This window comes from Zonotrichia albicollis, chromosome 16 (assembly GCF_047830755.1).
Source record: "Zonotrichia albicollis isolate bZonAlb1 chromosome 16, bZonAlb1.hap1, whole genome shotgun sequence".
NCBI classification, from domain to species: Eukaryota; Metazoa; Chordata; class Aves; order Passeriformes; family Passerellidae; genus Zonotrichia; species Zonotrichia albicollis.
This window is the reverse complement of record NC_133834.1, coordinates 567,251-590,089: the sequence shown is the minus strand read 5'-3', so window position 1 is coordinate 590,089 and position 22,839 is coordinate 567,251. Positions and strand designations below refer to the sequence as shown.

At 56.8% G+C, this 22,839-nt stretch overlaps 2 protein-coding genes across 5 annotated transcripts; both read right to left on the bottom strand.

Moving 5' to 3' along the window:
• Positions 1–140: 140 nt before the first annotated feature.
• ERN2 (endoplasmic reticulum to nucleus signaling 2) lies at positions 141–11,236 on the bottom strand. Of its 4 annotated transcripts, XM_074552642.1 has the most exons (23): positions 10,664–10,974; positions 8,458–8,575; positions 8,116–8,149; positions 7,520–7,592; positions 7,360–7,432; positions 7,103–7,225; positions 6,925–7,026; positions 6,428–6,689; positions 6,245–6,323; positions 6,015–6,165; positions 5,624–5,745; positions 5,306–5,482; positions 4,967–5,216; positions 4,618–4,708; positions 3,951–4,140; positions 3,307–3,406; positions 2,959–3,158; positions 2,486–2,633; positions 2,265–2,392; positions 1,957–2,080; positions 1,665–1,732; positions 1,346–1,586; positions 141–1,305 (listed from the first exon to the last, which is right to left on the bottom strand). In XM_074552642.1, the coding sequence occupies exons 1-22, from the start codon at positions 10,778–10,780 to the stop codon at positions 1,395–1,397; spliced, it is 2,922 nt and encodes a 973-aa protein (XP_074408743.1). In that variant the 5' UTR covers positions 10,781–10,974; the 3' UTR covers positions 141–1,305; positions 1,346–1,394. The 4 variants fall into 4 exon arrangements, with proteins under 4 accessions (XP_074408743.1, XP_074408745.1, XP_074408744.1 ...); XM_074552644.1 differs by having other exon boundaries at positions 141–1,586; positions 10,664–11,236; XM_074552643.1 differs by having other exon boundaries at positions 141–1,586; positions 2,989–3,158; positions 10,664–10,977.
• Positions 11,237–11,800: 564 nt separating this feature from the next.
• UBFD1 (ubiquitin family domain containing 1) lies at positions 11,801–22,793 on the bottom strand. The gene is made up of 7 exons (XM_074552650.1): positions 22,654–22,793; positions 22,158–22,424; positions 21,878–22,086; positions 20,804–20,869; positions 20,511–20,616; positions 17,478–17,560; positions 11,801–16,249 (listed from the first exon to the last, which is right to left on the bottom strand). Exons 1-7 carry the CDS (start codon positions 22,679–22,681, stop codon positions 16,139–16,141), a joined length of 870 nt encoding a protein of 289 aa, XP_074408751.1. The 5' UTR covers positions 22,682–22,793; the 3' UTR covers positions 11,801–16,138.
• Positions 22,794–22,839: the final 46 nt, after the last annotated feature.

Sequence of the window (22,839 nt, the reverse complement as noted above, 5' to 3'; positions counted from 1 at the left end):
GGCTGTTTCACTTCCCTTTGCCTTGCTGAGAGAGGGGATAGCACTGCTCTGGCTTCCCCCTCTCAATGAGACATCCTCTTACCCTTGGCCTGGGCTTGCCTCTTCCTTGGCTCCATGACTAATTATGGCTAAAGAATCAGCACAAGTGCCTGTTGCACTCCACCATCACTGCCAGCAACTAGAGGTGCTCTTAGGCCAGTTTGTTTTTATAAGCAGGACAATCTTTAGTTGATGTTTTTTAATTTTTTATAACATTTTGTATAAATACATTCTGAAAAGAAATCTGGTACAAACCCTGTTATCTGTGTAACAAAATCCCACACCCCAGTATGCAGAGGAATCAAACTATACAAAATTATTGCTGTTCCACAGAGGAGCTTTGCTGTGGGGCTCTCTGTGCCCATAGGCTCAGCTGGTGCTGGAGGCTGGCTTGCAGGGCCCACATGCCCATGGGCATGCCATGAACCACAGCACCCATGGGATACCTGCCCTGGGCAGCAGGCGAGGCTGGGGGAGCTGCAGGCACAGGCCTGTCTTTGAGAGAGGGATCCCAGGGGCAAGGAACTCCCTCCTTTGTGCCCAGAGACAACAGTTCTTGGACTGCTGTGCCACCAGGCCTGGTACAGGCTGCTGGGGCTCGTAAGGGAGAAAGCCCTGTTCTGGGCACAGCTGAGATTCACACCCCCCTATGGTGGGGCTGTGCCCCACAGCCTGGGTGCCAGAGGCAGGTCCAGCCTCAGGGCGGCTGCTGGGCCTGGCCTGGTGAGCACAGCCCTGCTGGGGCTGGGGGGCAGCTCCAGTGTCAGGACTGGGGGCCTGGTCCTGGGCACAGCTCAAGGAGCTGCATCCCCAGGCCCTTGGCACAGGAGAGAACCTGTGGGACAAAGCCTCCTGTTCCTGGTGAATGTCCCCTGAGGCTGATGGCAGCCTGAGGGCAGTGCCAGGGCCCCACTGTGAAAACACAATGTGTTTTCCTCTTTCTTCTCCAAGCACTATATCCACCTGAGATGTCTTTGTTTTCTGACCCAAATGCCTTCACACCTGAGTCTGGCTGTGAGTGTTGGCAGACTGTTGGCTGCCCAGAGGGTCCCCCAGGTGAGAGCACGGTGCTGTCCCATCCCTCACCTGCTGAGCCCTCGCCTGGCTGGCAGCAGGGCACTGAGAGAGGGCCCAGGCGGGGAGCAGCAGCCACAGCCCTCGGGCATAGCCCATGGTCCTTGGGCCTGACGCACGGCCTTCAGGTGTGACCCGCAGCCCACAGGCACCGTTGCCCCTAAGGCATGGCCCACAGCTGTCGTGTGTGACCTGCAGCCCTCGGGCATGGCCCACAGCTGTCGTGTGTGACCCGCAGCCCTCGGGCATGGCCCACAGCTGTCGTGTGTGACCCGCAGCCCTCAGGCGCCATCGCCCCTCAGGCCCTGGCAGTAGTAGGAGCGGAAGGTGCGCTCGTGGGCACAGAGCCGCATGGCCCCGTGCGTGTGCAGCAGCAGCCGCGGGAAACGGGAGGTGAAGTACTCCACAAAGCCCTCGGGGATGGAGCCCAGGGCCACCTGCACGTCGGCCGGCAGCTCGTGGTAGTGGTGCTTCTGCAGGAGAGAGGGGGACGTGAGAGAGGATGGGGACAGTGGGGGTGGCAGGGCCACGGGGCAGCTGGGTGGCCGTACCTTGTTCCTCATGGCCCGCAGCAGGTCACGCACTGACCCCCCCTTGTAGGTGCGGAACTTCCTCAGGTCTGGGGACAGCAGGGGAGACATGGAGTGAGGGGGGACACAGCCCCTGTAGTGCCAGCCCCAGTGCTGCTGCACTGTGGCCTCCCAAGGAAGGGCTGCCACCTTTACCTGTCCTGCTTTTGGCTCCTGGGCACAAGCAGGTGCCTGCTGGCCAGTAAAAGCACCAGCCCCTAAAGCCCCACTGCTTCACTGGGCCCAATGATGAGCCTGGCCCCTCCATGCTCACCCATCTGCAGTGGGAGGGAGATGTGCATCCTCCAGTTGGTCCTCACCACTACCCGTCCCCCCGATTCCAGGGCTGAGACGATGGGCCCCTCGACTGGCTCCTTCTCCACACGGTCACTGACGTCCTGTGTGCCCAAGAGGTGGGTATGGCATTGCCCCTGCTCTGCACGAGGTGGGACAGAGACCCAGGGACCCTCCAACCCTCCTAAGAGTAGCTCACAAGGAGCATGTTGACCTAAACGCAGCAGTTTCCAGCATGTTTTTCAGTGCACACCTGCATTCACTGCCAGCGGGAGAGCAGAGGCTCACCTGGAAGAACTGCAGCTGCTTCTCCTGACTCCAGAAAAAGGGATGCACAAGGACGACAGGGGCCGAGGGCCGGCGCTGGGGCTCGGCGCTGATCATCGCCACAATCAGCTCCCTCGCAACGAGTTTGTCTGGGGGTGAAGCAGAACAGCAGCGAGCTCGTCCCTGCGCTGGGAGAGGGAGCTGCCCTCAGCCCGGAGCCTCCCCGTGGGGACGGGTCTCACCGTGAGCCTCCTCCTGCAGGCAGCTCAGCTGGTAGCAGCCCGCCAGGATGTTGGCCTGGCGCCGCAGGCTGTCCCCAAAGGGGTGCTGGCCCCCCGACATCACGTAGTAGAAGATGCACCCGGCTGAGAAGATGTCCACAGCACTGGTCTGCAAAACGTGGGGGGCACGTGGGACCCTCAGGCAAAGGGCAAGGAAACCAGCATCTCACAGCCCCTCCAACCTCCCCACCCCGAATTTCTGAGGACTAATGGAGCCTAATGAGACACCTGTGCTGAACACAGCTGTGCACTGTCCCACAAGGGACAGCCCTGGCAAGGAGCACAGTGCCTGTGTCTGGGCTGGCTCTGGCTCATGGAGCTCTCATCGTAATTGTGCACCCTGGCAGTGTGACCTGAGGCCACTGCCACCATGGGGGACACTGCCACAGAGGGCCCAAGGAGCACCCGGGGCAGGGGGGCCACGGCTCACTGACAGGGTTCTCCTTCGGGGTGTCCTGCAGCACCTCGGGCGCGATCCAGCCCTCAGTGCCGGGGATCCCGGAGCGGAGGCTGAAGCTCTGCCGGCCCCCCTGGAGTTTCTTGCAAAGGCCAAAGTCGGAGATGACGGCGCGGATCTGCCCGTGGCGGTTCGGGACAGAGATGAGGATGTTGCAGGGCTTCAGGTCACGGTGCACTGCAAGTGAGAGGCTGTGGTGTCACCTGGCAGGGCTGGAGCAAGCAGGGCTCTGCCACAGCCCCACGTGCTGCTGACACCCTCAGTCCTGCCCAAACCCCGCAGCATCCACTGAGGAGGGGCTGCAGAGGGGACTGCTGGCCCTTACCGATGCTGAGGGAGTGCAGGTGGGCCAGCCCTGACATGGTCTGACGCAGCACGGACACCGGGTCCAGCCCACGGCGCTCAAAGCTGGGGCTCTCCACGTACTGGAACCACACAGCAGGAGAGGAAATAAGCCTGGTTTACTGGGCAAAGGCAGGCTGGCTGGAGAGACATCCACCCCAGCGTGATGGGGGCGATGCAGAGGAGCCCCCGCAGAGGCAGTTTGTGCCCAAGGGGTGATGGAGAGGAGCTCCCCAGAGGCAGTTTGTGCCCAAGGGGTGATGGAGAGGAGCTCCCCAGAGGCAGTTTGTGCCCAAGGGGCGACGGACAGGAGCCCCCCAGAGGCAGTTTGTGCCCGAGGGGCGATGGACAAGAGCCCCTTCAGAGGCAGTTTGTGCCCGAGGGGCGATGCAGAGGAGCCCCTTCAGAGGCAGTTTGTGCCCGAGGGGCGATGGACAAGAGCCCCTTCAGAGGCAGTTTGTGCCCAAGGGGCGATGGACAGGAGCCCCGCAGAGGCAGCTTGTGCCCAAGGGGTGATGGAGAGGAGCCCCGCAGAGGCAGTTTGTGCCCGAGGGGCGATGGACAGGAGCCCCGCAGAGGCAGCTTGTGCCCGAGGCCGGTGCCTGCAGGGCTCCCGGCCCGGCTCACCTCCTGCAGCGTGGCGGAGCACAGCTCGATGGCGATGTAGTGGAACTGGCGGTCCCGCTCCGTGCAGAAGTAGCGCACCACGTGCGGATGCTCGTCGGACTCGCGCAGCAGCCGCACCTCGCGCTCCAGCAGGTGCACACACTCGGGCAGGAGGCGCTTCACGGCCACGCTGCGGCCCTCGAACTGCCCCCTGTGCACAGAGCCCTGCTGTGCCCGTGTGCAGCAGGGCAGGGCCCGGCCACCCTCACCCACAGGGTGTCCAGCCTGCTGTACCCACACTGCTGCACCCCAAAGCCTTGTCACATCACCGACAGGAATCTTCCCAGTGTAAGCTGGGAAATGGAGGGTCTCCATTTCATAGGAAAATTACATCCCTCACTTTTTCTGTGTTCAGTGCTGGAAAAGGGGCTCAGCCAGAGCCTAGGAACTGTGCAAGGAGCCAGAGCAGGTGCAGGCAGGCAGGGAGGGGTGCAAGGGGGACCTGCCCTGTGTACCCAGTGCCTGGTCAATGAGGGCCATGAGCCCAGCTCCAGGATGGGTGGGATGAAGACCAGAAGAAGGTGAAGGGGGTGAGCTATCAAAAGTCCCTGAACCAGTGGCTACCACCCTGACCTGCCTTGTCACTATCCCTGTGGCTCCCAGGGAGAAAGGGAGTAGTGTTACCCACCTGAAGACAAAGGTTCCTCCAGCTCCATGGCCCAGCACATCTTTGGGGTTAAAAGAAACTTTCCCAACTACAACCAGGTCTGGTTCTGCATCTGCAATGGAGAAAAGACAGCCATCTTCCAGCCTCCAAGCATTAGTTCTGTACAGAGGACACCTGTTTCTCTATTCATCCGGCCATTTCTTGGGCCCTACTCTTATGTAACCCATGCTTATCCAGCAGCAGATCTGGCACCTTCTCCCGTCCCAGGCAGGCTGCAGCCCTCTCATCAGTGGGCATCCCTGCACCTGCTCTGGGTGCTGACATCTCTGGACAGAAGCCCCCACAGCCTGCCCGTTCCCCCTGCACCCACCTTCAGCAGGCACTGGGACAGCTGGCTCTGGGCTGACTGTCCCGTTAGCCGGCTCCTTCAGGCAGGCGGAGGGGCTGGAGCTCTGTGAGAGCTCTGAGGCACTGCCCTGGCTCAGCTCCAGCTCCCCAGGCTCCTCAGGGACCCCCTCCCTGGAGACTCGGCCCGAGAGCAGCATCTCCTGCTGCTGCTGCAGGAGCTGTATCTGCTCCTCCAGCTGCTGCTGCTGGGCCACATGCTGCCGCTGCAGCTTCTGCAACACAAACCACGGGAATACTCAGAGCCTGGAGCCATGCTGGGGCATTGCCTCCGTGTCCCTCTCCCTCCACCAGCAGCACTCACCATGAGCAGCAGGACCAGGATTCCCCCACCCAGCAGAGCCGTGCCGACGCCTGCCATCACCAGGTCCCAGGTGCCAGACTCAGGGTACACCTCCAGCTGCTCCCCTGGCACAGGGTCTGCCTGGAGCTGCCCCTCGCTGCGGACAGCTGGCTCCTCGGGGCTGCTCGGGGCCAGGAACTGCAACACACACCCAGGGCTGGTGACACAAGAGGCACAGACTGCAGGGCACTTGGCTTTGGGACCTCCTTCCTGTCCTGTCCCACTGCCCACCCCAAGCAGCACAGACCCCTCAGTGACCCAGCACCCTTCACCACTCACATCGTCGAACACGGTCCTGCTGGGAGGAGCCCTGGGGATGATGGTTTCCGTGGTTTTCCTCAGGTTCTCTGGGAAGGCTCTCAGCATCGTGGTGTGGACCAAAGGAGGCAGCTCATGGTGCCCTGTGGCAGGAGAGGAACAGAGACAACCCTCAGTTCACCTCTTGGTTTCAGCACTCATCCCTTGCCAGCAGCCCTGGCTCTCCTGGAGTATGGGGGTTGCTTCTCATGGGACCCCCAGCATGGGTAACTGTGAGCCCTGCTTTCAAGGGTCCCCACTGGGCAGAGCAGGTTGCCTATTGTCCCCAAAGCACAGCAGCAGGGGTGTTCCCCCCTGGGCACTGTCTGGGAGCCAGGACATGGGTGAGCCTGTGCCTACCACAGCTCCGCACCTATGAGGAGCCACTGGTTGGGAGGTGAGGCGATGCTGCCCTGTGGGTACTTGACGTCCGTGCTGGGCATGATCTCGCACTCCCCGGACTCCCTCATGGTCACGTCCTCCGTGGTGGGGCCGTCGATCCTGGCCAGCGTGATGCCCTGGGGCTGGGGATGTGGCAGCTCGTGGGGCACCAGGCAGCCGGGCACGCCGTGGTGGCTCCAGCGGGGCACAGGGGACACTCACCACCAGCGCCACGCTGCCGTGCACCAGGGAGGTCACAGCATAGAAACTGGTGGCGTGCTTCCCCACGTAGAGTGCCGGCCTGCAGGGCAAGAACAAGCATCACCTTCCGTCCGCCACAGACCAGGGTGGCTGAGCACGGGGAACACAAATGCCACCGGCTGCCACCGCTCAGGAACCACCTACAGCAGCTGGGTCTTGGTGGCAGCGAAGTCCTTGACGGACTGGTAGCTCCACTTGAGGACGTGGATGTCCTGTGACTGGAAGGTCAGGTAGCGCAGGGTCTCCATGGCCACGTTGAGGTGGGGCAGGCGGCGCAGGCTGTCCTGATGCCACAGGTAGATGCCAACCACAGGTGAGCCATAGTTCTGCGCCCACAGGACCTCCCCGCTCTCCTTGTCCAGGGTCACCACCAGCCCGTCACCGCTTGAGGCCAAGTGTGCCATTTCTGCAGAGAGCAAGAGGGATGAGGGATGCAGCACTTTGGCTGTGTCTCCTCTGGTCACCCTCAGTTCCACCACTGGCCATGGGCGGCTGCCTGTTGCCCCCAGCACAGCTGAGGCCTGCTGGCCCTGGCACTGCCACCCCAGGCCCCTGCACAGCCAGAGTCCTGCTGGAGTGGGCACTGGGGAGCTGTGTGCCATGACTGCCACTGCTCCCATTGCTGCTGCAGTTGCACTCACTGTACTGGTAGGACTCCTCGCAGAGCGGGGCCGAGTACTCGGAGAAGGTGGCATTCCAGCGCAGCTCCCGCGACTTGGTGTCATACATGGTGATGACGTACTCTGGGGACAGGAGCAGGGCACAAGGTGACCTCCAGGGCCCCACTCCTGGCACCAGGGGGTCGATGGGGGCACTTACGGGTGCGTCCGATGTAGAGCAAGGGGCTGGATGGGCACAGACCATCCCAGGCCTCTGTTGAGAGGGTGGTCTGCTTCTTGCCTGACTTGGGGTCCACAATGAACCAGCTGTCCTGCTTCTTCCCTGAGAAGGAAAATGCCTTCTTTGTAAGCCCCCGCAGCCCCCTGTCCCCAGGAGCTCCCTCTGAGCCCTGCCTGTGCCCTGCACAGCTCCTGGAGCCCGGGCAGTGCTGTCCTGCACACGCCAGCGCTCCATACCGGTGTACAGCACGCCATCCGAGCCGCGGCACGGCGAGGACTGCACCAGCTCCGGGATGGTGAACGGCAGCTTCTGCAACACAGGAGCAGGGCAGGGTCACCCTGCAGCCCAGGGACCCCAGGGCTCACGGCGTGCCCACGGCCCCATAGCCCTACTGACCATCAAGCCTTCCTTGTTCTTTCCTCCCAGGATATACAGGCTGCCATCATTGGGGTCTGGAAGGAATGCTGGCCTGGGAAGCACGAGAGAAGGACAAAACATGAGCCACCCCCTGCCCCAGGCACCTCCGAGGACACAGAGTGGCTACACTGCAGAATCCCCTCTAGCAGTTTGCTCCGGGCTGAGTCTCTGCAGGACTTGACCTTTCCTGGGCACCTGCAGCACTGGGTTTTGCAGGAGATAAATCCCACTCTGGTCAGTCCTGGGACTTCCCACAGCCACCCAGTGTGCACCCACCAGGCTGGTGGATGCCCTGCCTGTCTCAAGGAGCTCTTGCTGCCCCGCCTGCCCCTGAGCTTTCAGGGGGATTTCCCTCTATTTCTCTCCATGCTGGTGTGTGCAGTTGAGCTGAGAGTTCCTCGGCTGCGCAGCAGGTGCCAGCTCCTCCTCATCACCATGTGCCAGCACCAGGGACAGGGTAAGGTGATGCCACGGCATGGGCTGGGCATTTCATTTCTCTGTGGTTCCCTTTTCCTGCTGTTGCTCCATCAGTTATCAGGGAGCCTCTTGCACTGCCCGGTGGGGGTGACACTCACTCTGCCACATAGACCGGCACCTGCAGAATGGGATCTGAAACAGAGAGTGAGAGGCCACATCAGCAGCGCTGCTGTGAGTGAGACAGCACAACACCACTGTTTACCCAGCGTGGCACTGTCACCCAGCCCAGCCATGCAGCCTGTTTGCCTTTCAGAGCCAAAAGAGACACCAGTGGCAGATGCTCATCTGTGCCCGGGGCCGGGGCTGGCAGCGCACCCCAGGCTGGAGGCATTGGCAGCCCAGAGCCCATCCAGCAAGAGTCAGGTCAGAGGAGCATTCCCAAACCCCAAACACGCTCCAGGAGCTGGGCTGTAAGAAAATGCCCCCCAGTCACTACTCACCATCCTTCAGAGTCCACTTGATGTCCCCTGTGCTCTTGCTGACGGCGTGGAGGTTCCCATCCAGTGTGGAGATGAAGAGCAGCGTTTCTGGGACAGTCACAGCACCACCTTTGAGGCTCTAGGACAAACACAGCATTCTCAAGAGATCAGCCAGACTTGGGAACAATCCCCCAGCCCAGCTCCTCTGTGCAGCTCAGCTCCTGGGGCAGCTGCACCCTCAGTGACCACCCGCCCCTACAGCCCCTGGCTCCCCTGGCTCACATCCCACCAGAGCCATCGTGGGGCTGGAGCAGCCTTCCCTCTCCCTCCTCTCCCTGGAACACGTTTTCCCACAGGTGGGATGAACTGCAGCGTGGCTGTTCCCAGTCACAACCCTGGATGCCTTTCTAAAGGTGACAAGAGCAGCCTGACCGCCGGCTCCTTCCAGAAACAAACAAGTCTGGTGACTTTTCATGCCAGAGAAGTGATGATTGCTTGCCTGGGCCTTCAGAGCTGCAGGTTTCAGCTGCCTGACATTGAGGAAGTAATTGCAAATTCACCTGGGAAGAGGAGCTGCTGCTTCCACGTATGGCGTCTGCATAGCGAGTGCCAGCTCAGCCAGCGCCACATATGCCAGCCTCGCCCTGTCAGCAAACAGGGATGGGCAAACAGCACGGGACACACACGGCGCTGGCAGTCCCCAGTGCCAGGATGTGGCAGCAGCACTGAGCCCCTGGCTGGCCACAGGTCAGTGTGAGAGGCACAAGGACACCCCAGGAGCCCAGCCCCACAGCAGTCCCCGGGCTGCTCGGGGAGCCTGAGCTGGCACAGCCTGTCCTGGGGGCCTGTCCTGGCTGTGGAGCAGGGAGCAGCCAGCAGCCTGTGCCCAGCCAGGACCCGCATGCGAGCCTGAGCCCATTTGCAGAGCAGAACCTGACAGTACAAGAGTGGCTGTGGCAGGGCAGGGCCAGGAGATTCCTTCAGCTGCAACAAAGCACAGGAGCACACACAACCTCCCTCACAATGCAGCTCATATCAACCTCTGCCCCTCCAGCCCAGATCTTTTATTTGCACTTCTTTTTGCTTCATTTTCAGGTGAGGTCAGAGTGAGTTTCCCTGCTCTGGCTTTGCCCAGAGGACACGGCAGGGAACTGCTCCCCACCATGGCTCCTCCAGCCCCCATGGCCATGCAGAGGGATTGCTGCTGGCTGGGGACGCGCCAGGCTGGCAGACAGGGGCTCTTGCAGTGTGGCCACCTGCCCGGGGGAAACTGAGACTGCTGGGCCCCCCCAGCCATCAGGGCTCTCTGCTTCCTTCCCCCCTGAAGCACTGGGGATTTTTCCATCGTTTTGCAAGTGTTTTGGTGCCAGGGCACTCGGGCAAAGGCCAGGCTGCCTGCCTGCTCCCAACTGGGAGCACTGGGTGCCTGGGAGCTGCCACCCTCCCGCTGGTCCCAGCCCCAGCCCACAAGTGTGGCTGCTCCCACGGGCTGACCCAGGAGCTTTCCCGAGGTTCCACCACAGCACTTTGGACTCTGCAGTGATGCTGCTGGGGCTGAGCTCAGTCCTGGGCTCGGGGCACACTCGCTCCCCCAAGGATGGATAGAGAGGGATGCCCAAGCACAGACAGAAACTCGGCGCCAGCATCTTCTGCTTCCTCCAGTGAAGCAGCTCTAGCCGTGTAATCCAAAGCCGCCCTGGCACGCTGCCTATCCACTTGAACCGCCACCAGCTGCAGGAGCTGGATCCGGCTCCGAAGGCACCACCCTGACAGGCAGCAGGAGCAGGCAGAGGGGGAAGGGGACTCCGCTGCCGGCCACAGCCAGGCCCAGGGGTGAGGATGGAGATCAATCTCTGCTCTGGGTGCCGCAGGGGCCCCGGCCCGGGCGCTCCATCGCACCGCGGCCAACGCACCCACGAACGGCTGCGGGTCCCGGCAGCATCCCGGCCCCGCGGGCACCATGGCCCCTCACCCGCACTCCGAGCACCTTGCGGGTGCCCCCTCCCGAGGGCCGCTCGGGCCCCGCTGCCCGGTGTCACCCGCGGCCGCTCCCGCACCTGCCCCGAGCGCGGGGCGCCCCTGTCACAGCCCGGGCACCGAGTGCCGTGCGCCCTCCCGCAGGACGCGCCGGGCACGGCGAGCGCGGTCTCACACCGGGAGCACAAGCTCACACCTCGCTGTCCCCTCCCGGGCGCTGTCCCACCCCCGCTGCCAGCGGCGGCCGTACCTGTGCCGGGGGCGGCGGGAGCAGCAGCAGAAGCAGCAGAAGCAGCGGCAGCAGCGGCGGTAGCGGCGGCAGGAGCCCCCGGAGCCCCCGCGGGCGCGGCGCGGCGGGGCCGCCCATGTCCCATGTCCCGGCCAGGCCAGGCCGGGCCGGGCCGCGCGGCCGCCGTGAGTCAGCGGGGCCGGGGCGGGTCCCGGACGCGGCTTCCGCCCCCCGCGCTCCGCACACGCACCCCGGCCCCGCGGCCCCGCCGGCCTCCCCGCCCCGCTCCCCTCCGGCCCCGCGGGAGGAGCCGCGTTCAGCGCACAGTCCCGCGTCCCCCCGCCCTGGGCGCCGCCCCCGGGCACCGAGCCGAGGACGGTTCCTCTGGCCGGTAACGCGGGGCGAAACCCTCCCGGCGGTGGCGGTGGAGGAAGGAGCCGGCTCCTGCCGCCCCCCTGAGCCCCGTGTGCCGGGAGCTCGGCCCGAGGGCCGGCGGGGACCGGGAGCTGCGCCGGGACCCCGCCTGACCGGAGCGCTGGAACCGAGAGCCAGGGCACACCGGGCACCAGGGCGAACAGGAGCTGCCCGCGGGCACAGCTGGGAGAACGGCAGCGCAGACTGGGGCTACCGACCCGATTGAGATGGGGACTTTGGGTGGGACAGCAGGTGTCTAAAGGGGGAAGCGAGGCCCAGCAGAGCGGTTCAGCCCGGCAATGCCGAGGGTGCCCGTTCAGCACGGCAATCCCAGGGTGCCGGTTCAGCCCGGCAATGCCGAGGGTGCCGCATGCCCAGCACTGGGGCTGCTCCGAGCACCCGCTTGGGGCTGTTCAATGGCAGTGTGACCGTGACACCACAGCAGGACCGGCCCAGCTCGGTGCAAAAGCAGATTAAAGCCCGGCTTTGGGCAGGGAGGTAGAGACCATCCTGTAATTCACAGCCCGTGTGTGTGCAGCGGCACAGGGCAGCAGAAGCCAAATCCCCAGCGTGGGAGATGGGCACCCACGGCTTTGATGTGCCAGCAGGTGTGGAGTCTCCTGAACTTAAGCCTGTGTCCATCTTCCTGCAAAGAAACTCACTACAAACCTTTTGCTCACAGTTGTTCATGCAGGAGGAAGCGGCTCAGTACATACAGAATATTAAAACACTCAAACACAGAAATACTTAATTATCAAACTTTAATTCATAAGACTAATCTTACAGAATAAAACACCAGGATAACCAGTCAAGGTTACACTTAAAAAAATCCAGCAGTGCAAATCTAAGACTAAATATTTGTCATCTCCCTCCCCCCAAAATAGGCAATAGATTATTTAAAAATACCATAATACATGGTACTCACATATTCCATTTAAAATAAATCTGCAGTGAACACAAATATCTAAGTTGGTTTTTTAAAATATAAAACCAAAGAATTAATCGCTTAGAGTATGGATAAGACAGAGTGAACTTCCATGAGCTACCAAGACGAATCCTTGGCTAGAAGGTAAAATGGCCACGTTTCATACCAGCCTTGCTAGGGCTCTCCTGGTCCCCTGCGGTGACAAGGACACTCACTAACAAAACAAGATGCCAGCGGCCTCATCCTAACAGGTGGGAAGAGGTGCTGGACAGAACTGAGGGTGCAAACGGCTCCACTGGAAAAACCAAGTTACAAAGGAAGGAAAGTAAAGCAAGGGGAGTCTGGAAACAAGCCCTGCGAGGCCGGGAGCAGGGAGGGAGCGCCCGAGGCAGCGGTGGGGTCAGGACCGTGGCTGTGGCAGGGGCAGAGCAGACCCCACCGTGGCACCTGGGCATGCAGCAGCAGGGAATTGTTTCTCTTTGGCCCTCAGAGCACGGAGCAGTGGGCACCAGCCAGCAGGTGCAAGCTGGGCAGGGTGTGTGGCACCAGCACGGTGTGGTGGTGCTGAGTTTATCTCCTTTGAATCCAGATCCCTCTCTTCTGTCACCAGAACACTCTGACTGTAGTTACACATTCCTCATCAAAGTCATTAATGGAAATTAATCATTTACTTTAAACTTGGTATGAAACCATGCGAGTAACACAAGTTCTTCATGCAAGACAGTCTGTTCAAACCCCAACCAGGCTGAGCAACAACACTTCTGCATTCCCAAGGAAGCAGTGATCCTGGGACTGCTTACACTTGGGATGCACAAACAGAGGAAAGGATACTGAACTTGGGACAAGTAGAGGAGGAGAAAGCTGCAGTGCTGGGCATGGAGAGGGGAAGGGATGGCACACAGGTGAGCTGTGGTACCCAGTGTCATGGAACAAGGTAGGGAAGGAGCTGCAGGACTGGCAGGAGGAATCCCAAGATGGCAGCAATGAGGGGACACTGCCTGGGCTCTGGGAGCAGCCAACAGCAAACACCAGCTGTGTCCTGCAGGGACCTGCATTTGCCTCACCAACACTTTAACCTGCAATTAGCAAGCCCAGAAAACACTCAGTGCAACCTGACATGGAGAGGCACCCCAGGGGTCTCCCGGGGAATCACACCTCCACACAGCAGTCGCTGCTGGGAGCACCCTGGTAAATTGTGATTTAACAGAAATACATGTCTGTGCAGCTGGTACTGAATGCCCACAGAATGAATGTCAGATCTCAGAACCATCTTTATCACCAGCTCCAAGTGTACTCACAATTTACTCACACACTGTGTCTCACTGAGGACCAAACTCCTCCCTGGGATCACTGGTTATGCTGAGTCTGCCTTGGGATGGTCACAGTGACCAGAGAGCAAAATCCAAAGCTGAGAGAGGCAGGCAATGGCTGAGAGGCAACTGTGGCACTATCCCACTAAAAAGAGGGTGTTCCTTAATACCTGCAATAACTGCCTTGGAAAAACTGGTGTATGCCAGAACATACCCAACTCCACATCATTCCCAAAGAGCAAGGATCCTAAAAGCAGTGCTGCTAATTTCAACTAGAATACTCATTTCAAAGAGATCCCAAGAAGCCTGGGATATTGAGCCAACAAACACCAACTAAAGCATTTATAAGTCACTTTCCTGTATTTTAATTCAAATTTTGCACATAGAACAAAAAAATGAGACATTTTCATTTTTCCAATCAGATCCAACCTGCAAGGAAGCACCTAAAGAGGATCACATTTTCTTACTGTATAGTATTTTCTTCATGTTTAAAATCTGTACGTAACCAGGGGGTTTGTGCTGAGTGTCCTTTGAGCTGCTGGGCTGTGCGTGGCCCAGGACGGGGCAGCTGTGCCCCTGGCACGGGGTGTGACAGTGCCCTGTGCCCCAGCAGTGGCCAGGGCCTGTCCCCACTGGCCCCAGAGTTACTCACCCGGTCGCTGCGTCCTGCACAGAAGCCACAGGAGCTGGGCAGGGGCTGGAACTCAGGCACCAGGGCACCACAACTGCTGCTGCCCTCCCCAGGAGCAAGGGGGTGAAGGGACAGGAAAGGAAACGGAACACAAACAGATGCACTGACAGCTCTGAGCACACTGAGGAACAAATGGGAGCTGATCATCACAGAACCAGCAAGGTGGCAACGTGGCCCCAGGTGACAGAAAGAGCCAGTGTCACCCCTTTGCTTTATCCTGTAGTGCCCACACCTTCCACCAGGTAACCAATTGCTAATTTCAGTCTTTACACCAGGGCTGACAACTAGGAAATGACAAGTGTGATGGCTGTGTTTCACCCACGACATTGCCACCAGTAAAGGCAGCCAGCTCCTCTCTGCCCCCACTGCCCCAGCCAAGGGAGCTGACACAGCTTTCCTGGCCCAGCCACGCGTGTCAGGACACGCTGCTGCTGCCTTGTACACAGAAAGGAAATACCCCAAGCTACAGGAGTGACAAGCACATCACTAGTTTTTATGTACGATATGAAACACCTTTAAAACTCATATTGCGTGGCTGTTCAAACAGAAAATGCAAACTAAAAGCTGCTGTCTAGAGGCTACAGGGAAATATGTGACCTCAACACCTACAGAAAGCCAATGTGTTTTCCAGTCTCTCAAGTAAAATAAATATTCATTTGGGAATTTGCACTGCTGTGCTTCAACTGAGCTCTTCTCTCAAGGAGAGGGAAGAGTGGACATGGAGCATATTCAGATTGGCTGTTTCTGCATGGCATTGAGCTACTGGCCTGGAGCAGCACTGAGCCCCAGTGCTGATGCAAGCAGGGATGTGTGAGCTGCTCCAGTCTGGCTGCACAATGCCACCTGCTATGGGCTTTGCACCTGTGCAGGGCTGAGGGCTCTGTTCAGAACACCTGAGAGAAATGGCACATGGATGGCTGGCATGACACACAGAGCACCACAGCCCCAGGCACAGCACATTCCTTCTGACAGAATCAGGTGTAAGGGCTTCTTGTGAACTGGAGCAGGAGAAAAGCTGGAAGGTGGTTTACATTTCAAAACATCCCCCGCTGAATGGTTAATCTAAAGTACGATTCACTGAATTCCATCACTACAAATTTTCAAATCCAGCTCACAAAGACTGCTGCTGTTATTAAGAATCCAAAACAGCCTCGGAGCTTCTCTCTTCCTTACTTCCCCCACCCCAAACAGGGCAGGAAGGTCTCTGTGGTTCCCTCCCTTTGGGAGATCTGTGTCCCCCTGCAGCATTATGGTGTTTCCATCCATGTCCATGCCATTGTGTCCCCCTGCTCACACCAGCAGCACAAGGGTGCTCCCAGTCCAACAGCTCAGTGTCAACGCAGCAGCTGCAAAATGATCCTGGACTGCAACATGCATGAGCAAGAAAATGCTCCCGAAATGCAGCAGCCCAGGGCAGGAGTGAAGCACGGACCGGGCACGGGAGGGAGCAGCTGGCAGCACTGGGTCACCTGCCACGACAAAGCATCCCTGCACAATTCACCTGCTCCAAACATGCTGCACCGACCAACCTGGAGCTGCCAGACTCGGGAAAAGGCCAGGAAACTTCCCAAGCAAGCAGGGCATCTTTGGGTGAAAACAAAGAATTAGTTCTGCTACCAAGGAGTGGAGGCTGCCCTGGAGGGCCAGCGGGATATGGCTTCACCGAACAGCGACGCTGTGCTCTGCTACAGTTAGCTCTTAAAAATCTGCCCCTCAAAGTCCCCTTCACAACCAAGTCACTAAAGTAAGTCTAATGCTGATAACTGAGAGATTATGAAAATATTTGGTTTTGTTCAAACCATGTAAAAAATCCTCAATAATACATTGCAATATTTTCTCTTTAAAACTAAACTGGAAGATCAACTCTCAGCAGATTTAAGTGTATTACACACAATATTTTGTGAATTCAGATTTATTGATTTCCATTGTATTTGCTTTAAATATGGTTGAAGCTGACTGCAGAAAAGGGATGGTGAAATCTTTAAGTTAAAAGTAAACTAATGGTGAAAGAACATCACCTCTGGCTTCCATCCATGCCTCGTTTAGCATGTTTTAATAATAAGTTCCAGGACTGTCACATCCAGGGATGTTGGAGGCCTCTCCCAGCAGTGTCCTTAGATTTGTGTCATTTTCCCGTGCCAGAGGTGAGCGTGCTTTCAAAAATACTGCCACTTCCCCAGCACCGTGTCTTTGATTGCATCGACATACTGAGTTGGGACCCAATAGACCCAGTAGTAAGATGCTTCTGTTGGGCCCAGCTGAAATGCCTGCAATTAAAAATGACAACATTTACACATGGGAACAAAGAGCTGGTGCCAGTGGACAGGCACAGCTCATCCACTGCCAAACCAGACCAGCCTGTCCCACCTGCTGCTCCCTGCAGCACTCGGGGCATTGCACAGCTCCTTGGTGGGCAATTAAAGGAGCACTGCAGAGAACAAGAGCTGCAGAGGCCGAGGAAACCAGGAGCTCTTCCCTTTTACAACATCACAACAGCAACCAGAACTCCTGGCCAGTTTCAAGAACATGAGGAAATTATTCTGGTAGACAACCTGAAGCATAACTCAGAGTCTCCAAAGAAACCTCAGAGCTGAGAAGCCAAACAGGAACTAAACAGGACAATGACCATATTTTTATAGTCACAGGATTTTATGTTTAGACATAATGTCCTACTCTCAACTTCCCTCCTATGCCCAGGAGAGGGGCACCATGGCATGCCAGAGCCTCTGCCCTTGCTGTGGGCTAAGTTTATTGCAACTTGTGCTGAAGAGGATCTCTTCTCACATGGGGGATCAAAAACCAAGTACTTGGACAGAGACTAGAGCAGTACCCTCCTGCAGGCCATGACTTTAGGGGGAGGAAAAAAAATTTCCCTTTCCTCCTCCTAAAGAGGGAAACAGACTTCTTATAGAAAAGAAACTTACTTCAACATCAAAAGTTAGTTACTGTGCTTTGAAAAGCAGGATCTTATAAAAAAACATGGATTAAAATAAACAACCAAAATTTCAGTACATTAGCACAGTTCTCTTCTGGAATATAACTTTGCTAGATCCCCATGCAAGTTGGTCAGAAAATTACAGGTGTGAAAAGACATTACAGCATCAAATCCCTTTTTTCTTAACCTCCATCAAGGCCTGTTGTTCATATAAATACCACAGAATCAAGACATTAAACCAGGCACCAAAAATATCCCTACCGTTAAGAAATCATGAGCTATGTTGTGAACATGTTTACTGGTTTAACACTGTCACAGTCAGAAGATACAAAATAAATGCTTAAGCACGTCATGTTTGTGTGAAAACACTCTGGATTTCCACACAGCTGCAGATATTAAATGTGGGCCCAAAATATTGACAGTGTGAGAGGAGCCCATGTCCCCATCTGCACAAGGCTGGAACGACCATCCACCTCCAGCCTGCTCTGACCTGCAGCCTCAGCAGTGTGTGCTGCATGAAGGAATCAGATGGATATGATTAAAGCAGAGCTGTTACTCACCATCATGTGATAATCCTCATGGCCTTCAATAGGTTCACTCACCACATTTTTAATGGACCCCATGGGTAACTTTTCTGTTCTCTCTACATTAAAATTGATCAAAGTATTATTTCTGACATGCGGGGAAGCAGTATTTCATATTCATTTCATACACCACCTCCATTAATGCCAACATCTCCTGAGGCCAGCAGTGTCCCCTCCAGGTGAGTTTTGGACACCTGCTGCCCAGGACCTGGTGGCTGCAGCACCACACCCCCCACACCCACAGCTGGCACCCAGCAGTGTGAAGGAACCCAAACCTGGATCACACAGTTCCCCTGCATCACATGAAGCACTTCAGTGCTCATCATTTGGGCCTAGACTGACTGATGGGAAATCCCAGGATTTTAAGTAAATGTTTTCCCATAAGGAACTCCCCTGGAGCAGCAGGGATGCTCATCCTATGGAATCCAGTCCAGGTATGGGAGCACTCAGGACTGACTGCCAAGGATTGCACTGAACTCTCAACAGCAAGCCTGAAAGCTGCCAAAGATAAGCTGACCTAACTCTGAAAGCTTAGGCCAGGCTTTACCCTGAGGCAGCGTGCAGAGAAGCACAGGGAAGGGAATATAACACAGAAAATAGGGAAAGAAACAGGTAAGAGAAACTGAAGCCCCAAAAAGACTACAATTACATGGCAGAGTAACATCAGCAGCCAGAGGCAATGACAAGAGCCACAAGGAACGTGACCCAGGGCAGAGCTTTCCCATCAGCTCTGTCCTCTCTCCTTTCTACACACTCAATTCCAAGGTCCTGCCTTTCAGTTCAAGCATCCAGCATCAGCTGAAAATTATCTTCTGGATACAATACAGACAATACCCAAAACACTTTACAAAGGACAAACTGAACTCTTGAGAGAGATCTATTTTTTATCCAAAAAACCTCAAACCTACCTACAGAAAACACACAAGGAGATAAACAGTGATATAAGGAAAAATATTCTCTGCCTGATAGCTGAGCTCAGTCTGTACTACCCGTTCAGACCTGTGACTCCATTCATGAGGTAAAACCCCATTTTGCCCTTGTTTAGCACCCCCCAAATAAATTTCTGCTCTGAGTATCCCAGCAAGAGACAAATCCCATTATCCATGCCTCTGGGCAACTGCCACTGAGCCACTGGGGAACAGCTGCCTGTGCCAAACTTCAGACTACAAACACCTGCACAGACCCCTGTGAGGCTGCAGGGCTGGGGTAAGAACCACTCCAACTGTGCAGGGCCAGCAGGTGACAAGCTGTGCCAACACCCAGGTGTGTTCACTCCAGCCCTTACCTGCTGGCCTCTGCCACGGCTTCTCAGAGGAGGAAGGAGTTTTTCCCAATAACAACCAGCAATTACAACCATTCCCTAGAGGCTGCAAGCTGCTGCTAACTCAGGGGAGCAGGGAAACAGCTTACAGGAAACACATGACTACAAGAATCAAATTCACAGCTTAAGCAATGCCATGTAGAACACCCCAGAAACACTACACTTGGAAACTCATCTGGGGGGTGATGGAAGAGATCAATCCCCTAAATATTAATCATGAATTTAGAACCTGGGATCAGTAACAGAAAAATCTGCCTGCCCAACCTAGAGAGTTAAAACCACCCCCAATGCCTTGCTCCACCACTTTGCCCAGGAGGAAATCATTGCAACTGGCACCTAGAGAGGTTTTAAAGCAAAAAAAAAAAGCTTCACAGTCAAGTCTGTCCTACAAAGAAAGGGTCAAAAACTTCTGAGATTTCTGCTTACTTTGGACCTACTGCAGCAGCTGGAGGCAGTACAACCACCCAGTCAGGCTGCTGTACTGGGACAGTGAGCAAGCACTCTCATGCCTTCTGCTCATCACTACATATTGCCCAGCCCAGCCAAACTGAAGGAGCACAGCTTCCTTGGCAGGTGGGGGATCCCAGTTCAGCCCCAGGCAGCAATTAAGCACCACGCAGCCACTCACTCCCCCTGCCCTACCGGGATGGGGAGCAGAACTGGGAAAAAGTGAAAAACGCATGGTTTGAGCTAAGAACAGTTTAATGACTGAAATAAAGTAAAATATACTACTACTACTGATGGCAATAATAATAGTCACAAAAAAATAAAAAAGAAACTCCATAGAAAGCAGTGATGCCCAATACAGCTGCTCCCCACTGCTGACTGATGTCCAGCCTGTCCCCCTTCAGTGACTAGTCCCTCCCAGCCAACTGCCTCCAGTTTATTCTGGACACGATGCTCTATGGTGGGAAATGTTCCTTTGGCCAGCTCTGGCCAGCTGTCCTGGCCAGTTCCCTGCATCTCTTTGCATGCCTCCTCACAGGCAGTGTCTGAGACAACAAACAGTCCTTGACTGAGGGAAGCACTCCACAGCCACAACCAAAACACACACTGTTATCAGCACTGCTCCCATCCCAACCCAAAACAGCTCCTGGGAAGAAAGCTAACTCTATCCCAGCCACAACCAGGACAGACATCCTCAGCAAGGCACGTCATCCCCAGCTCCTCCTGGCAGCACTCACCGCTGCACACCAAGCCCTCTGCACAGCACCACAGCTGAGCATTCCTGAGACAAGATCTTCACATAATGTCAGCTGGAAGGACACAGAGTGCCAGAGATACCAACATTCCCAATTTCTATCCCAGCTCTGAGTTTTCCCTCCAAGTCTTGGCTAAGCCATTGGGTCCCTGTGTACTGCTGGCATCAAATCCATGCTGCCTATGGAGTGCTTTGAGATATACCAGAAATGCCCATTTACATTTGGAGCCAGGAACAGCACCCTGGACCCTCAGTCTGCTGACACCACTGAACTGCAGTTTTTCAGAAACTGATGTGGAGTATCAAGTACTATTCAATGCCCTGGGAGAATGGCACGTGAGGAAAGGAAACAAAGCTTTTTGAAGCACTGCAATACCAACATCATTCCCTAAACACAGTTTAGTCAGAGGAGAAGCTTTTCTAGGTCACACAGTTCAGTCACAGCCCCGTCACCAAGTGCTCATCCCCGAGGCTGAGAGGTGCTCACCTTTTGTACCAATCCAGAGCTGGTCTTGCTCGAGTTTGAAGGTCAGCCTGACTTTGCCCCCTGACTTGTTGTACATGCCGGACAGCGGCACCGTGGGCAGCCGCTCCTGCAACGAGACACGGCTGGTCACGCCAGGGCTGGGCAGGAAACACACAGACTGCCAGCTTTCTCAGCAAAAGGACCACCCAGCCCTCCAGCCTTCTGCCACAACAGCAACGAACCACTGGGAAGGGTCTCAAACCACAGAGAAGTCTCTTTGTGACTCTGAGTGTCCCAAGGCTTTATTCACGCACCTGCACGCCTTTGACAGAAGGCATCACGTCGTCAGGTTTTCCTTTGTCCAACACTTTTCTGTGTTGCTGCAACACGAAAATAGAAATTAAATTCACAGGAATGGTACAAAGCTTACAGTGTGCTTGCAGCTGCCCCCTGACCACATCCCAATGGCACTGAGACACAGCTGAGGGCTGCTCACAGGCACTGATCACACGGGCATCAGTGACCTTCAAACTTCATTGTGCACTTTCAAAATACTGGCAAGAAATTATCAAAACGAGTGGAACTCCAACACAATGCCAAGGATAACAGCCTTCTCAAATATACACACACATAAATACAGGTGTATAAAATCCAAAGTGTTACATCCAGTGAATGGCAGAAATTCTCCACATCTGGCAGTGCAGCCCAGCACCAAACCAGCATGGATCAGAGCAGTGGTAACAGTCAAATCCACACTCACAGCTTGTACCTGGCTGAGCACCTTAAAAATGATGGGATTTACACTGAGTGTGAACGTGATCAATCACAGAAAACCATGAGCATGCTTCATGGAGGCACTACTTAATTTAACCAAGTTTATTTTGAGCAAGGTACAGGGCTGGTAATACCTTGAGCTGGCAATCCTTCAGCAGCCATCAAACCAGCCACACTGCACTGTGCTACAAAATGTGAGAGGAGAATTCAACACCCACATCCCTGTCAGGGCTGGGACAGCTGAAGGAACTGCTTTCCTAGTGATTGTTTTGAGCAGTTTGGAGATCAAATTATTTTGTGCCAATAAAAAATAATTAGGTTTTAGACAGAGTTAATCTGGGCTGGGTTTGCACTAACAACCACCAAATGTTTCCATTTCTGGACCAAAATGCTTGGCTGTGCCTGGCAGCACAAGCAGTGCCTTGCAAAGCCCCAGTCCCTGCTGGACTAAACAGTTCTGTGCTGCTCCCCTGCCCAGAGTCCTTCCAATGCTGAGCTGTCAGAAATGAACCCCCAACCTGACCTGAGGAGGAACAGGACCCACAAGTGCCTGCAGGAGAATCACATAAATCCTACCGCTCCCCCACACCAGCAGTTATTGAGATATTAATTACCTTTTGTCTGCAAAGTGGCTCCTTTTTGTTTTCCTCAGCTTTGACGTCCTGTTGAGCAGCCTCTTTGGGTGTATTTACTGCTAACACATCGTTGATGGTAGAGCCCACAACCATTATCTTCGCTCCGTTCGTTACTTTGATTTCCCGCAAAGTTTTCTCCTCGGGCAGCAGTCCCTTGAACATGACCTTCTGCATGGCGGGCGGGAGGCCTAGGGGCAAGCACAGCGATTAGGAGCGGCGGCGGCGCGGGGGAGGCGCGGGCGGCGGCGGCCCCACACACCTGTGAGCGAGTGGATCTTCTGCTTGAGTTCGGCTCCCGTGCTGTCCAGGCAGAACTTCACGTCGTACTTGTTCTTGTTCCAGATCACCTTCAGCTCCACCAGCTCCCTGCCGCCGTCCTCGTCGCCGCCGTTGCTGACAGACGCCTGCGGGGGCTCCCGGCGCTCCTCGCCGTCCGGAGACCGCCCCGCCGCCGGCGAGCCGCCCGCCCCGCCGCAGTCCAGCGGCAGCTCCTGCGCCTCCGCCTCCATGCCCGGCTCCTCGGCACCTGCGGGGAGCGGACAGGAAGATCCCGGCCCACGGGAGCTGCCCCGGCCCGGCCCCGCTCCGGCCCCGGAGCGCCGCCCGCAGCGTGTCCGGGGCCGGCTCCCCGCGCCGGCGCCTCCCGGCCCGCCCCGCCGCCCCCTGCACCGGCACCGCGGGCTCCGGGCCCCGCGGGCTCCCGATACCCCGCGCTGCGGTCACCGCGGACCCCGCGCTCCCGGCCGCGCTCGTACCATCAGCGGCGGCAGCGGCGGCGGCCATGATGATTGTGTACAATCCGCCGCGGGGCACGCCGGGAAACGCCGCCCCGCCGCTGCTGGGCCGCGCCGGCTCCCGTAGTCACCCCCGCCCGCCTCTCAGCGTGGGGGCGGCGGTGACCCCCAGATCGCGCCCCTGCAGCACCGGCCGCGCCGCGCCGG